The sequence below is a fragment of the Leuresthes tenuis genome, unplaced genomic scaffold, assembly GCF_036924035.1.
Source record: "Leuresthes tenuis unplaced genomic scaffold, fLeuTen1.0.hap1 SCAF_14, whole genome shotgun sequence".
Lineage (NCBI taxonomy): Eukaryota > Metazoa > Chordata > Actinopteri > Atheriniformes > Atherinopsidae > Leuresthes > Leuresthes tenuis.
The window spans coordinates 20906148-20922458 of NW_027325368.1; the positions used below are offsets into that span (position 1 = coordinate 20906148).

Genomic DNA, 16311 nt, shown 5'->3' on the forward strand with positions numbered 1-16311 from the left:
CACTCGGTCACGTGACCCCAAGTTAGGTCCAGATGTTCCAGATGTTAACCATGTAAATGCCAGTTGGATTTCAACGGTGGGGTACTTTTAGCAAAAAAATCCAACGAGATGAGCAAGAGGAATAGGCAGAAAACTATAAATCTAATACGTATCACCCTGAACACTTTCCCACTTTATGATTCACATGAAGACAAATGTTTTTTTTAATCATACAATGTTCTGAAATGTTATATTTGAATGGGCAAATGAGGTATTACGTAGCCAAAAATGTGCAAGAAAAAAGAAAAACAAGTCAGAACAGTGGATAAAGCTAGGTTCAGTGTTCCCGTTGCATGTGTTGTTAACATGTTCAGGTTTTTTACTGAGAAGATTTTGGAAAGCTATATTCAACACTTCACAAGTGAGAATTCACTCTCTGTAAAAATAAATTACGAATATTGATAGGAAAGGGATTGCAAAGTTTGGTGTGTGTAAGTGCTGCTGGAGTGGAGTATGAGACGCTCCCCTTTTGGAATGAACCTCCCAAATTCTGGGATTTGTGAGAAAGGAAGACCTCAGAGAGGCAGTTCTCAAACTGGGTTGGACCCCCTGACGGAACATGCTGTAGAGGAACAGCAGGAATTACCAGGGGAACAATCAGGACTGACACCAGTTGAATGAAAATGATGTATGCCAGGAAAAATAAGTAAACAATAGCTTGGTCCGACATCAAGAAAAAAAAAGGAGAAAGCTGTTCCTCTTTTGTTGTTTTTGCTACAAAGCCTTTCACGGTCATCCATTTTCTGGGTATTCTTAAATGGAGTGTTTTTCACCAAAGTTTTCCATCCCAGCCACTTGCGTTCACATTCATATCTTAATGCTCTTAAATTCATCTCAGCTTTCAGAAAGACTGCGTCACATTTATGTTTGTTACATAAGCACCGCCATTTACTTTTTTATTTTTCTTGAACATCGCCTTTGTCCGTCGGAGCACGTCGATTAAAATGTCTGGTTCCAGTGGTTTCTCTGCCTTGGGTAGTATTAAGTAAGCCTGCTTCCGTGTGACTCATGCAAAATGGTACGACAATGCCTCCTAATGTCTGTTTTTGTTATTGTAATTGTAATATTCATTCATTCCTTTGTGGTTTGCAGGAATACCAGCTCTTTGCTTGACAGGTTAAAATTCAAATTACATGCAGTTTGTGTCTTTATGTTTTTGCTTCACATCTCCTCATGTACTGCACTTAGATATATGCATAATATAATCAAATCTAATAGTAATATTTTGATATATAACAACATTTTGCAGCGGGGCCTTCTGCCTGAATGCCGATTACTTCTGCTTTTACACTTCAAAATCAGCGATATGCATACTATTAATTTCACTTAAAGCTAAATTTGGAAGAAAGGATTTGATTCACAACTTTTTTTCAGACAATAGAAACAAGCCCTCTCTTAGCAGCAGTTGTGTGTTCACCTTCTTAGGTGCAACAGCCAGCACAGACTCCACCGATGATACAGTCGGCGTGGTTACCAGAGGGTCTGCACAGTGTGGAGGAAAACTGCAGCTGAAACAGGAGTCTTAACAAGCAAAGGTCCCACATTCAAACATCTCTTATTACACTGACAGCCAACAAAACAGTATCAGAAGTAGTCGTTAAATTTATCATACGGTTATTGTGCTATGAATGTAGCAGCTGGTTGAATGGGCCTAAACTTAAAATACCACCATTTCTGCTTGGATGTTAGTTTAATCAGTTGCAAAGTGTCACATTTGATGTTTTGTATGGTAAAGACTAATTTATAAATCACCAGGTAGTCAATGAGATGTCATCAAACATGCAATACTTCACTCATTTGTATAATAAAGCTCAGACTTAGAGATTTCTTACTTTTTCAAAAAAATGTATGGTCTCTATGCCGCAGCACTTTCAATTTGACATAACAAAAATGGATCACGGCCAAGTCTCACTTGGAGGCTGACACCAGTATTGAGGGAACCATGAGGGAGATATAACCCTTTTGATACATAGCACCCAGACTATAATGGTTTAAAAGTGAAGTGAACACTTGGCTGCAGGGAACGTGTGATATCTCCCAGACTTTCAGCATCTATCTGGTTATTTTGAACCGCAGGTTTGAGTGAGGAGAGCTGCACTTTTGCAGAGCTATGGTCAACTACACAACGTACACAGAAAAAAGAAAAAGAAAACAGAGGCATTGAACAGAAATGCACATCTGCTGCTGTACTTAACTTGCAGTTATGGAGCCTTTTTTTTGTTTTCAAAACCATCTGGACATTAGATTTATCCAATGGACTCACCTTAGAAAACTAATTTCTCTTTGCAACAACCAGCAACAAAAGGAAACGCAAAACTCCACCACGCCCAATTAAAGCGTCACTGCATGCGTGTACAGTATATAAAGCTGTTAAATAACAAATCATTTACAACAGACGTCTTTCGCTCCATATAAAACCTGTCCAACTATGACATTTCTCTCGATTCACGGAGAGTCTTTAAATATTCGGTGTCTTGACACGTCACATTACATCCATTACGTACAAAGATGATGATTAAGTCTCTTTCTTCTGCCCGAATCTTAAGACAACTTCATGAAGAAACACGTTTCAATTCAAGAACTTCCAAAGGCCACAATTACAACTGTTTTTATTTCTTCGTCAGTGCAAAGACGGAATGCTTTACAAATGGTAACGTTAAAAAAAAAAAAAAATAGCCTTTTTTCAGTAAGAAAATTGTACTGCATCAAATGTAAGACGACGCATCTCATTCGGTGATGGCGGGAGTTTGCTGTCCAAAAACTGTGGTAGCATCATGCCTTGAAGGGGAGTTTTCATAGCTTCTCTCGGCGTGATCTGGAAGAGGAACAAGGAAGCAGCAGTGTCTGAGTTACTGATGTTGGAGTTAAGGCCAGACAGAGAAGCGACAGAGATGCGAGGCAATATGCTGGCAAATCAAACATTTTAATGCCCATGTGTTCTTGCTAAACAAAAGCAACGTGACATCGTGCCGACCACCTCAGAGAGGCAGTTTATTTCCATTTGGAAGAAAAAGGGATGATCTGGCAACGATGGTAAAAATGACTGAACGTGGGTGTAATTCCTGTACATCTGTTTATTTTCCATCAAAGCCTCGACTCCATATCCACACACACACACACACACACACACACACACACACACACACACACACACACACACACACACACACACACACACACACACACACACACACACACACACACACACACACACACACACACACACACACACACACACACACACACACACACACACACACACACACACACACACACACACACACACACACACACACACACACACACACACACACACACACACACACACACACACACACACACACACACACACACACACACACACACACACACACACACACACACACACACACACACACACACACACACACACACACACACACACACACACACACACAGATTTAAGCTGCATCCTTGTAAAGTTTGTTGTCTTCAGAGATGTTGGTAGCATTTCTGCACACAGTAAGCAGCATGAAACTGACAACTGTAGAATAAACCATGTAGACAAACACATGAGAGGTGGATACTGGTGGTGTTCAATGACCTTGTTGCCATGGCAAAGTACAAAACAGAAAATCACACTTTAGAAACTCCTAAAGTGAGAAAGAGCACGTGTCAAATATACACCTTCTGGGCAATGCGAGTTCGACGCACATCTGTTTCAGCCGATGAAGTTCATCACCACAAGATCGAGGACAGTGTGAGCGAACAGGAAGTCGGCGAAGGCTCTCTCTGGGGAAATGGACAAGAAATCTCCTTTGTTCTGAGGGTTGATCTGGATGCGAAGACACACTGAAAGAAAACAAAAGGACAGAGGGTTCATTTTACCGTACTTTGTGCCAGCTAAATAACTATATTCTCAGCTGTCTGTTCAGTGAGGTCCTTCTCCTGCAGATGCGCTCAAACTTCATAATCTTGGGACAGCAGCTGGCGACGATAGTTCTTGTTCAGCAGCCTCAGTGAGCTTGACTCAAAGTTGCACATGAACCACCTCCACCAGCTGCAGGTTCTGGCTGGAAAATCTGTCCAGCGATTCTCCCAGAGAGAAAAACGAGGACTGCCGTGGCCAGCTGCATCCCGCGTTCAGTTGCAGTCCGTCGCCAAATTTGGTTTATTTTGGTACAAATAATACATCACTGCAGGGAACACGCTGAAATATGAATTACTGCCTTCTCAAAAATATTCCTTTATACGTTTACACAAATGCTAACTTTGTGTCTTGGGCGACTCACCCATGACAGGCCTTTTAGTGTGTGGTCAGGTTTCTGAACTGAAGCTAACACACTGTTGCTCTGACTGAGGGGACAAAATGATACTGGCACATAGGTAGCATTGGGTGATTAAGGATATGTGGTAAATCAAACAGAAGAAAAATCTGTATGATGCATCTCTTGATGGCAGCATTATGGTGTGTGTGTGTTGGTGATCCTGTAAACCAATAATGCTGATAATCGATATAATGCAAGTATGACACATATACTTGAAATATACTGATCAATTTTTGAAGGTATAGGACCGATCAAACCTGACTGACATTAACAGCTTTGACTTGATCCAGCATTTTTGTTATCTTTGGGTTCTGGTGATGCAATGACCAGATCATGTCAAAAGACTATCAAAAAGACCTTTGAGAAACAAGGTTGTCATCCTCATCCACTGCAAGGACTCTAATTGAAATAAATGCCAATGTGTTAGGAGTTTGTTAGGCGCTCTCGCTGAACTGATGCGAAACAAAACATGCAATTGTTATAATTATGCCATGTTTTTTTTTTCTTTTTGTTTGCTGTACCTCTGTTCATAAAAGTTAACCATTACATAAGTTGCAGGGGGGGTTTTGTTTGTTTGTTTTTTTACAGTGACTTGCACAATACAATTTCAAGTGCATGATACTCGGGTGTCTTGCGCATTTGCCTAGATCAAAACTGCACTGCATTTGTATTAAACTAAAAGAGTAGCAGCGAGACAAAATTGGGAACTCTGTAATAATTTTAAACATTGTAAAATAATTAGCTCTCTGTATAAAGAAAACACTTCGATTTAATTATTTTATTTTACATATTTACAACTCTCGTCATCGTTTGTTTTAGCTTGGTTAGCTAGCCTGCGTCTGCACGCACGTTCAAAGACTCCAAATCCTTTTACTGACAGAAAGCCGTTAATAACTGAAGGACAGTGTAATTCGTGGCAAGTAAAAATTAACGGAGTCATTACCTGCGAGAATGAAAGACCCCACGCATGAGATGAAGCCCGACAGAAAGCTATTGAATGGAAAGGTGCCGACGAGGAGACAGTACAGGAACTGCAGCGCTCCTGTTAACAAGATGTACAGCAAATATGCGTCCACCACCTTCAGCCTGTTGGGCGTTGTGGAGGTGTACTCCTCCAGAAACCGGGAAATAACAGACAGCACCGAGTTCGACATGATTTTTCTTTCTTGATTGTGTTACAAATCAGGGAAACAAGGAGCTCTGCACGGGTCTTCTTCCTTAGCCGAATGAGTGACGTGTCCTCATTAACCGGAAGCGGACTTGGTGTTGCACCGTAAATGTTCCGACTAGCTACGAATGACGACGGAGGAGACCTTGGGCATCTCCCACTCTGCTACCACTGTAGAACACAAAGGCGCAAGCGACAGACAGAGTGTTAACTCTGCCCGTATTTCAAGGTACACTCGTGTCAGTTTAATTCTTAAGTATTTGGCATTTGAAACACGCCATTTCATGAAGCACAGTTTTATGAATGTGGCCATTTCTATTTTCCTTAAATTCCAAACGTACAACTTACTAGGAATGTTTTTAGCAGCAGCGTATCTTGCCGTACAAATGTCGCATCTTATCAAGAGACGTTCTTTGCATCCGATCAGCTGACGTAGGAATGCACGGGTTACAAAACAGGAGAAACTAGCTTACAGGACTTGATGTAATTTCGAGGCAGGGACAGGATAGTGTTTCATAAACCTTGTTCCAAATAAATGTAGTAACCGAAATATGTCAGTCAATGGATCCTGCCGCAACCACAGCTCCAATGCAGAACGACTGTGAAACAGAGTGAGTAACTCAGCTAAATATAATACAGTTTGGGAATTCACTTTTCCATTAATTTTTAAAAAACGATTTTAAAATGATGTATTAGGACATTTGTTGGGTGTATGCAGATATAATCATAGTAGTTATGTGACATTGTACTTGAAATTATTTTATGGGAAGAATAAAAACATGAATGTTCTTGTCCTAATTTTATCTTTGACTGTCACGCAAGGTGCGCAAGGTATTACACACAGGAAATTAATCCAGATATTTAACACGTAGAGAGGTTATCATCAAAAGTTGTAGAAATATGACTGCAAAACAATTGCCACCAAGTGTGCAATTAGGAGAGGAGACAAATTGAATCATACGAAAGCAGATTCATACATTCTCTGACTCAGTATTGTGTAATCAGTTAAACAACCAATACCCTACAAGGATTCTGTATTTAATAGTGATTAAACTAGATTTTCTTGATCTAGACAAACAGGTTTTTCATAATGGCAATCTGCTGAATAATGGTGGATCAGCAGTGAGTGGCACTTATGTACAGCAAGTGACTCAGCAAAACTGAGGTGCATTGTTGATATCTGAACAGGTGACGGCTTGTTACCTGGATGTTGACAGAAGGAGTACAAATGTGACAGCCCTTTTTCTACCTGTAGGCAGGTTCAGGAACCATAGAATAAGCCCAATTTTGCATTGCTTACCCACTCTCTTTGTTTCAGGTTGGAAACTAAGAAAATTGGGTAAGGCACCTGTTGTATTGTTATGTAATGAATACTAACAAGGGCTCATAGGTAACCGCAGTACGTATAAACTGCTCCATCACTGCTGGGGGCCTTGTTTTTGATTTACAGCATGATGGCTTTGAAATGTGACTCCTTGCTGTGAAGCCTTTGTGTGTGCTTCATGCAAATAATGCTAACATTGACTACACTTTCTCTAACCTTGGAGTTGTGCCACAAGGATTGGTATAATGTTTCAGCATGTGCTGAACATTTCCTCCACCATCTACCATGTCTTCATTCTTTACATGCTTTCCTTTCCATTTTAATTTGTTTAGGTCAAGTTCAGTCTGGAGCTGGTGGCCGTCCTGGCGTCCAACCTCCATGTCCCTGCTGAAGACTACAGAATCCAAGATTCTTGCCTGTAAGGCCATGTTCACATGGGCACTGGGTGATTACATAACCACTGAGAACTAATTTAGGATTGTGGCTCACTCCTCCTTTACTTATCATAACAGGTATTCAGAATGACCTGTGGGCAAGGTTTGTGACTCTTCCAAACCAGGACAGAATATGGACTCTGACCCTCACCAACAAGATGGTTCGCAAATCTTCAGCACATGGTACTCAGTTCTTTCATTCTTGCTCCAGTCTTTGCTTGTTTAATGGGTGGAGTTTGCATTATACCATAGCATGCATAACAAGCAAAACAAGATCTATGTCTTTACTTGTCCTGTTTTTCATCTAGCACCTAAGACTCCCCTGGTTATGGTGCACGGCTTTGGAGGAGGAGTGGGGTTGTGGATCAGGAATCTGGATGCACTGAGCCACTCGCGACCCATCTACGCGTTTGACCTCTTGGGTTTTGGCAGAAGTTCCAGGCCTTACTTCCCCTCAGATGCCACCAAGGCGGAGGAGCAGTTTGTGGATTCCATCGAACAATGGAGGCAATCTGTAGGTCTGGAGAGCATGATTCTGCTGGGACACAGTCTTGGCGGCTATCTGGCTACCTCTTATGCCATCCAGTACCCCTCTAGGTAATAATACAGTTATTATTAACCACACAATAACCAAAGCAACATGGAAGACAGTCGGATCAGAACAGAATACCTGCGCTGTAGCGTTTTATTTGGACGATGATCAACTTCGTCAGTCTTTATAAAAACATAAGTGAAGGCACGTACACCTTTGTTGTTCGGCGCTCTCCTGATGATGGACTTATGAACATTACTTTTGGCAAATGTGACACTTTTAGTTGCTTCGAAGTTACTTTTGTTTGCTTTGACTGTCGCCTGCCTTGCTCTGGGATTGGTCTTTGTTGGTTTATCACTCCGAGGGAACGTAACGGTGGTCTTGGATTCATCCTACTAGTAAATAGTCTGTGTCATTGCGGATTGTTGAAGTCCAAAGTCTATAGAAATGGTTTTCCAAGCTTTTCCACCCTGATGAGCATGAGCAAACCACAAACATGTTGTTAAAATCAGACTTTGATGGGTCCCGGTTCTTTAACCCATTACGATTTAATGCAACATAGGCGTATTTATCTTTCAAGCCTAAAGTGAAACATAAACTATTATATGTATTTTTTTAAATATTGAAAACTATTTGGGCAAATTCAGTTATTTACAGATAAATAAGAAGATTTAACCTCTCAAATGGTTTTTATTTCATGTTTGTAGTTTCTGCAGAGGCTGAGAAAATAAATAGTTTTAATGGACAGTCAGTTTTCAGACGTTTTTTTTAAACAAATCCTCTGATTGTAACGGGTTCTGTCTGACAAGGCCCACTTCCACTTTTGACTGAAACCACCTGACTAATTATGCCCATAGATTAAATGCTCCTATAGGTTCACATACTTTTGCCACTCACACATGTAATGCTGATCATTTTTCTCAGCAAATTAATTGTTAGATCTAATATTTTAAGATTTTTCTTAATCTGTTTTTAGGACTTGTGATGACAACTTGCCCAACATTAGCAACGTAATTAAACACTCGCTGTTAAAGGAATAGTTACTGTAACACGTGTGAATATAAAGCTATATATATATATATATATATATATATATATATATATATATATTTAAAGTAATTATGCAGTTATAAAAGTTTCAGTTAGTGAGCTTGAGATAAGCTTTTAAAAGGACTATATTACTTTCTGTCAGCTAGTCTCCATGCTATGCTAAGCTATGCTAAGCTATGCTAAGCTAACTAATTTCTGGCTGAAACTTAATTCTCCCACAAAGGTGTTCGAGTGGCGTCAGTCTTTTCATCAAGCTGTCAACATGTTTAATTTCCCAAAACATTGTTCCTTCAAATGACCTTTAAAGCTGCATAAATCTATTTCCATATATCCACAATGGATAGGTTTGCTGTATGCGTTGTGAAAAGCCACAACTGTGGTGATGAAGGTTTGGACAGCCGTGAGCACTTCAGATATATCACCGCGTTATCTGAAAGCCTTGTTTGTTTTAATGCAAATGAGCAACGGTGTTTCACTGAGGGGGATCTTTGTGGTGGCGTTGCAGTGTGATCCCTGAGTAAAAGTTGCTTCTTTTTTTTTTTTTTCTGTCTGAAAGATGTTAAAAAAGCAGCTTGTGTTTCGAGATGATTCCACTTAACCTGGAAGGGGACCACACATGAAAGCTATTGCTGCTTTTAAGCTGCTATTGTTTGAAAATATAGCATGACCAACATAAGCGTATGACATTGTTATGACATGCTAACTGTGCCGCTATTCTATTCTGCCGTATCCCGGCAGGGTGTCACATCTTATCCTGGTGGACCCCTGGGGCTTCCCCGAGCGACCTCAGACGCAGACCGAGGAGGGTCAGGGCACAGAGATGGCGAAGAGGCCATCTCCTCCACGATGGGTGAAAGTTATCGCAGCGGTTTTTTCCCTCTTCAACCCGTTGGCTGTCATCAGAGCAGCAGGCCCATGGGGTAAGAGGTGGAAACTTCTATCTGCTGTTGTGCTGCGACGCATGTGAAGTTCTCCCGTCGTCTCACGGTGTGTCATTGATTCAGGTCCGGGCTTGGTGAACAGATTCCGTCCTGATTTCAAAAGGAAATTTGAGGATCTGTTTGACGACGACACTATGACGCAGTACATCTATCACTGTAATGCTCAAACCCCAAGGTATGTCCACAATCCACAGGTTCTGGAATCTAATTTAGGGCAACAGACTAGTAAAAGGGCCATTTTTCAATTCCCCATTTCTCTCTTTTCTGTCTCGCTACCAGTGGGGAAGTGGGTTTCCGGGCCTTGTCGGAGTCCCTCGGCTGGGCTAAGAGGCCTATGCTGCAGCGGGTTCATCTGCTGCCTCCCTCCATGCCTGTCACAATGCTGTATGGAGCTCGGTCCTGGGTGAGCAGCTCGTCTGGGGACAAAATGGCCGAGATTAGGAACCCGGCACACACCAAAGTGATGGTGAGTGGAGACACAAACCTTTACATATAGAGGGCAAAAACATCCAACTGTGAATCTGAAATATCCAGTTGAGCTTTGAGGCTGTAGGGCTGTGTATAATTACTAACAGTTTTTATTGCCTTTATTTCCTCATCTGTTCCATTTTGCAGCTAATAAATGAGGCGTCACACCATGTGTATGCCGATCAGCCGGAAGAGTTCAACAGAGTGGTAAAAAATATATGTAAATCCGTGGACTGACTGCGCCTGTGTGGGTCCACATAGACTGAAAGTACTGTAAATAGACATTTCATTGTGGTGGTTTTAACACTGCGACTTTTGCATGTGAAGCATGCTGAATTAAGTTGCTTTGAGGCATTCATAATCATCATAAGTTTGAATGTAATTATGTTGTTAATAGTACTGCAGTAAATGTCTTCAGAAAATGTGTTTATACCACGATGAACATTTATTGCTGTTCACACAGAGCATTAGCCAAACTACGTTTTCCAGTGCAAAATTATGTTGTATTAGTTGACTTTTTTGGCAACAGAAAGTGGAACATTGATCTCTTAGAATGCACTGGCTTTATTTATCACTGAGCAGCCTCATGGCTACTGATTCCCACTTTAACATGTGCCTGACACAGTACATTTCTTTGTCGCCTTTATCTCTCTTATCTATTTCTCAATGTATTGCGCAGCTTGTCTGTGTTTTGTACCTTTTAAAAGAATAAATATGTTTATTGGACAAACTGTCACAGGTGGCCTTGTTGTAATTCTGACCAGTAGAGGGCAGTAACGAGTGTCATTTCAATAAAGTTCTTCCTGTTGGTGCATGCACACTGTAAGTGGTAGGGGGCGTCCAATGCTAAATTTGTATGACGTTTGCGGAAAGAAGAAAAAAAAAACTCCAAATAAACTCCAATATTCTGGAGTTTGTTGATTTAAAAAAAAAAAAAATTTAAAAAATTTAAAAAACAGCATTTTCTGTAGTTTCAAAATGTGCCTGCTGTAAGTGGAAATTAATATGATGCTCGTAACTTTACGATTCTATTATCAAAACATATTTTTGTGAAACACGAAGAGAGAGAGGTAGGTAGGTAAAAGATAGAAACACTTTATTTCATTCCTGTCATGAATATTTGAGTGAAGCATTTTGGGTGCAGCTGGATGTGTCATGTCAGGGCCTGTCTGTACTGATTGCATACTATTATTGAAGTATTGAAAGCCCAGAGCAAGGTTTGCAAACAGAGAAACTGGCCCCAGGTGTGTGTTACTGAGATAAAAATAATATTGTGCTGAGATGGAGAGCGCAACAATGTGTTTGACACAGAAATAAATATTGGAAGATGAAGAGTTGGCCAGACAAGATGGTTAGATTTAGCTACCATTGAAAAGTCTGACTGCTGTTGGGATGAATGACCCAGTATACCATTGCACTCCTTCCTGCACTCTGGATTCAATTCAATTCAATTCAATTTTATTTATATAGCGCCAAATTACAAAAATTGTCATCTCAAGACACTTAAATAATGTAATTCAAGCCAATTGGAATTCAATTCATTGTAATCATAATCCAATTAACTTATATAGAGACGATTCAAAAAATAATATCCTAGCTAAGGAAACCAACAGATTGCACCGAAACTTGTCTTCAGTCCAATCTCCCATCCTGAGCGTGCCTGTGGTGACTGTGGAAAGGAACGACTCCCTTTTAACAGGAAGAAACCTCTGGCAGAACCAGACTCAGGAAGGGTGGCCATCCGCCTCGACCAGCTGGGGTTTGAGAAGACAGAAAAGAGGGAAAAGAGGGGGGAAAAACACCATAACACCATTCAAAGGATACCTGTTGGAACAGGGAAACACAAGTTAATAACCACAATAATGTCACATGTACATAAAATCATTTGAGAAATGAAACAGGGGAAAAAAGAGCAAAGTGAGGAAAGGTGTGACAGATGAGGTCCCCCAGCAGTCTAAGCCTATAGCAGCTTAACTATGGGATGCTTCAGGATTACCTGAGCCATCCCTAACTATAAGCTTTATCGAAAAGGAAAGTTTTAAGCCTAATCTTAAAAGTGGAAAGGGTGTCTGCTTCCCAGACATTTACTGGCAGCTTATTCCACAAGAGAGGGGCCTGATAACTGAAGGCTCTACCTCCCATTCTACTTTTAGAAACTCTGGGAACAACAAGTAAACCTGCAGTTTGGGAGCGAAGTGCTCTGTTAGGAAAATACCTTACAATGAGATCTTTGAGATATGATGGAGCTCAGTCATTAAGAGCTTTATATGTGAGGAGCAGAATCTTAAATTCTATTCTGAATTTAACAGGGATAATTGGATGATGCAGTCTGTTTCTAAAGGAGCTGTTCAGAGCTCCTGCAGTCTCAAGTAGGGGTAAGAGAGTTTGGCCATGCTAGCTTTGCTAAAATCCTCCTTTTACCCACCTCCTCTATAAGTCCAAACCTCAAAATAGCCTCATGGCCTTAAAAGGGCTCTGATACCACACCTTTTTCCTCATTCTGTGAATAAGGATCTAAAAGATCCTCCTCCTACATATCTGTCCACCAGCAACAGCTTGTACCCTATCTTTCCCTTGGCTGGGCTGAATCCCAGCAGTTAGCAGTTGGTGCCCTATCTCTAAGCAGGGCTGATCCACTGGAAGCCTCTGCTCGTTCCCAGTTGACTTCTACTCATAACTTGCAATTAGGTTCTCATTTCATGGGTTACTTAAGGTATATGCAAAGTAGTCGTACAGTCATACAGTAGTCGAATCTTCTTTGTATAGCATATGAGCTGTTTGACCTAGCTTTACCATGATTGTAGACGGTAGTCTGCTAATTTGAAGTTTAAACCGCCAGCTGAAAAATGACGGCTAATTGTGTTCATGATCTAAAAACATCTAATGGACTTATGTATGGGCTGAGGAAAGATTACACAGAGGGTCACTTTATCAGAAATACATTCTTTAAGTATCATGGCACATTTGATACAAATAACGCTGACACTTCTGAGTTTTCACACAGAAGTGGCTGCAAGCCGCAGGATATCCATGTGAGAAAGAGGAGGGCTAGTGATAAGGAAGAGACTCCCAGCCGAAAGGTGAGATGAAAGGAACCTCATCAACTTCACGGAACACAGAACAGTTACAGTCCAAGAGGGGAAAAAGAAAGGCCAGTGTTGAAGCCAGGACATCAAACAATGAGGAGAGACGCTAAAACAGTTCCATCTCCCATGCCAGGACTGGAAAAAAAGAAAGGCCAACAATGATGGTGAAAGTCCTAAGAAAATGAGCAGATGTGACAGAATGAATGCCCCAGCAACAGAAGCGGAGACTGTTTCTGTAGAGAAAGCAAAAAGATGAGCAACAATGCTGACATCAGGAGACACATCAACAGTGCTGATTATGTAGAAGGCAGAGATTCTTTGACCAGGTTTTCAGCCATGTCTTACCTGAGGATAAAATGAATCCGCTGGATGTCACAACTAGCACAAATAAATGGGAAACAATACCAAAAAAACTTACAGCAAATGGCTGTTTGTGTATTTTCAGCTCAGTTTGAGGGCAAGTACTTCCAGCTCAGGCCAACTGGTGCAGGAGGCTTTAGCTCAGTTTACGCTGGCTTCCTTACAGCTGACAGTTTCTGTGTTCCTAACACAAACTTTCACATAACTCACTGATCTACACACAGAAAAATAAATGAATGAATCAATGACTTCACCCAGATTGCCATCTCGTGCATTCTTGGAGAAAAAGTGAGGATAGCACAAGTGTTGGGCCATTCAAACTAACGTTAAACGTGGTTAAAGGTAAAGCCTGAATGTTAGACATTTCACTGCAGACTTCAGTATGCCCTGCTTGAACTGCTTATCACTCAGAACCAGTAAGGTATGCATGTGTTTATTTTCTGCAGCTGTGCGATGGGGAAGTGTACTATCATCAGTCAGAATCCTAATCCGGTTGTTTTAAAGACTGTGTATGTTACAGTATATTCAGATATATCTACATGTACATCGATATAACATAGAGCAAGTAGAAGCAGAAGAATGTCTTGAGCTTTTAGTCATGTAGACCACAACATTACGGCATTATTAGAGTTTATTCGAACTTCATCTGAAAAGTAACATTTTTTTTAAACTGACTTGGTTTGTTGATAGACTGCACTATTTAGGACTAATGCCACCAGAAAGGTTTTTTATTATTACCCTTTGAAGAAAGCAATTTCAGACGTTTTGATGAAATAACTTGCACAGTTGGCTTCTGCTCTAAACTTAAAATTGGCAATTAAGAAGTCCTCTGGCTCTGATGTGCTGTTTTTTTAATCCTGCACTTTCACAAGAGGTCTCTGACAAAATGATACTATTAATCAGGACAATTCATTTTAGCTTTATTTGGAAAAATAGACACCACTATATAAGAAGAGCAGATGCAGTTAAGAGCATTGAGGAGGGTGGCTTGAACACCATAGATTTTGTTGTAATGATTGGAGCTTTACAGCTAAAGTCGCTCAATTCCTTTGTTCGACTTAAGGATTCCTTTTTGTTTTGCATTCCTAATGCAGGAATTTACTTTTTATCATGATGTGACTATGATTTATGCAAATTAACTGTATATATGGTTCAGCAGCAAGTTGAATTATTATATAACCATAATTTTACACCCCACAATACGCCCCTGTGGAACAACAGATATGTCCTTTGTAATAAGAAATCATTATTTTTGAGATCATGAGCGGAAAATGCCATTTTTGTTTATCACTCACCTAATGGACGACTCAGGTGAATTACTAAATTATCAAGACTTTTGTTGAAAATTTGATTGTCATCGTCCAACCCAAGAATATAACAAGGTCATGAAAATAATTCCAATTCCTCTAAAAAAAATTATTCAACAGACTATGGTGCGCTCTGATATTATGCCAGAACAGAGGCTGCCTACCATTGATGGAGTCCAGTTAAAAACTCTGCAATTCACTAATTCATTCATTCGAAAGAACTTAACAGCTCATTATCACCCTTATCAGTTGAAGAGGAAATATATTCTTCAGGACTACAATGAAGAAGAAGCCAGTTCTACCTCAAACTAAAGAGGTTTCATTTAAAATTCTGAATGAAATGTATCCATCTAACAACTTCCTACATGATAGAGTTAATTTAAACTACAACTCTGTGAAAGAGACATTTAAACAACCAGGCATTTGTTCTTTAGACACATGAATTCTGGACAGCAGTTGGCCTCATACTGAAAGAAAATAACTTGGAATTTCTTTTAAATAACCTGCAACTGATGAATGCAGCAGTCGACATGCACTGCAAGGCTGTCTCTGATCGAGTTGAAAAATTCTGAACTCCTGTCCTGATGAACTGAGAGAGCAACTCTCTGACTCCGGCTGTGGCGATTTCTCCACTGAGAAGAGCTCCCGCTCTTTATGGTTTTTAAAATTTCACGATTTAAGTAAGCTCTTCCTCATCTGTAATTTGCCTCAATCTCTCAGAATATATCTGTCTCTCAGAATATTTTGATCAGTGCAGGTACCAGGCCTGTCCCACCGCCACCTGGCTGCTGGGAGCGCTGTTTAACTCACTACTGAGAGAACAAAATGGCTTTACCAGTCCAGACTGCACACAAAACAAGGTTCAGATAAACTCTGCATCATCCGCAGGGAGGAAATACACTCAGTTTTCTACAAGCTCTCTTTTCAACTGTAAGGAAGCAGATCTTGACATATTCTTCTTGACACATTCCCATGTTCGTCTTCTAAACATTTGATCTCCTCTGTCTCTGCTTGTTCAGCATGTGTTTGGACAGAGATGCAACAAAGGATGCCATTCAGGAGAAGTAGCAGACCTGCCGAGCCCTCACATCATCCAGACCTCAAACCATCTGCACAGTAAGGGGGTAAAGTGCAGTTAAGTTCCTCCCACCAGGCCTTGAAGGCAAGTCACGGTTTCCCAGCCTTGTTCTCCCATTCAGGACAGCAGCACAAACTACTTCAGCTTCAGAAAAGAGAACAGTGCATACATTGTGCATGATGCCCTTTCTCTGCTTGGAATTGAATTTGTTTCTCTT

The 16311-nt window shown here is 40.6% G+C and overlaps 2 protein-coding genes across 4 annotated transcripts; one reads left to right on the forward strand and one right to left on the reverse strand.

The window, feature by feature from the left end:
• Positions 1 to 2631: 2631 nt before the first annotated feature.
• On the reverse strand, positions 2632 to 5607 carry dad1 (defender against cell death 1). Of its 2 annotated transcripts, none has more exons than XM_072363673.1 (3): positions 5290 to 5607; positions 3733 to 3870; positions 2632 to 2854 (listed from the first exon to the last, which is right to left on the reverse strand). In XM_072363673.1, the coding sequence occupies exons 1-2, from the start codon at positions 5498 to 5500 to the stop codon at positions 3740 to 3742; spliced, it is 342 nt and encodes a 113-aa protein (XP_072219774.1). In that variant the 5' UTR covers positions 5501 to 5607; the 3' UTR covers positions 2632 to 2854; positions 3733 to 3739. The 2 variants fall into 2 exon arrangements, with proteins under 2 accessions (XP_072219774.1, XP_072219773.1); XM_072363672.1 differs by having other exon boundaries at positions 3706 to 3870; positions 5290 to 5606.
• A 252-nt stretch (positions 5608 to 5859) lies between these two features.
• On the forward strand, positions 5860 to 10993 carry abhd4 (abhydrolase domain containing 4, N-acyl phospholipase B). Of its 2 annotated transcripts, XM_072363670.1 has the most exons (9): positions 5860 to 6125; positions 6833 to 6853; positions 7171 to 7256; positions 7351 to 7455; positions 7581 to 7869; positions 9593 to 9774; positions 9859 to 9970; positions 10075 to 10261; positions 10411 to 10993. In XM_072363670.1, the coding sequence occupies exons 1-9, from the start codon at positions 6076 to 6078 to the stop codon at positions 10498 to 10500; spliced, it is 1122 nt and encodes a 373-aa protein (XP_072219771.1). In that variant the 5' UTR covers positions 5860 to 6075; the 3' UTR covers positions 10501 to 10993. The 2 variants fall into 2 exon arrangements, with proteins under 2 accessions (XP_072219771.1, XP_072219772.1); XM_072363671.1 differs by lacking the exon at positions 6833 to 6853.
• Positions 10994 to 16311: the final 5318 nt, after the last annotated feature.

Coding starts and splice junctions, on each gene's coding strand:
- dad1 (XM_072363673.1), bottom strand. CDS start 5,500: ATGTCGAACTCGGTGCTGTCTGTTATTTCCCGGTTTCTGGAGGAGTAC. Junction 3,871..5,289: donor GGGGTCTTTCATTCTCGCAG/GTAATGACTCCG, acceptor GTTTTCTTTCAG/TGTGTCTTCGCATCCAGATC.
- abhd4 (XM_072363670.1), top strand. CDS start 6,076: ATGGATCCTGCCGCAACCACAGCTCCAATGCAGAACGACTGTGAAACA. Junction 7,456..7,580: donor TCGCAAATCTTCAGCACATG/GTACTCAGTTCT, acceptor TTTTTCATCTAG/CACCTAAGACTCCCCTGGTT. Junction 9,775..9,858: donor CAGAGCAGCAGGCCCATGGG/GTAAGAGGTGGA, acceptor TCATTGATTCAG/GTCCGGGCTTGGTGAACAGA.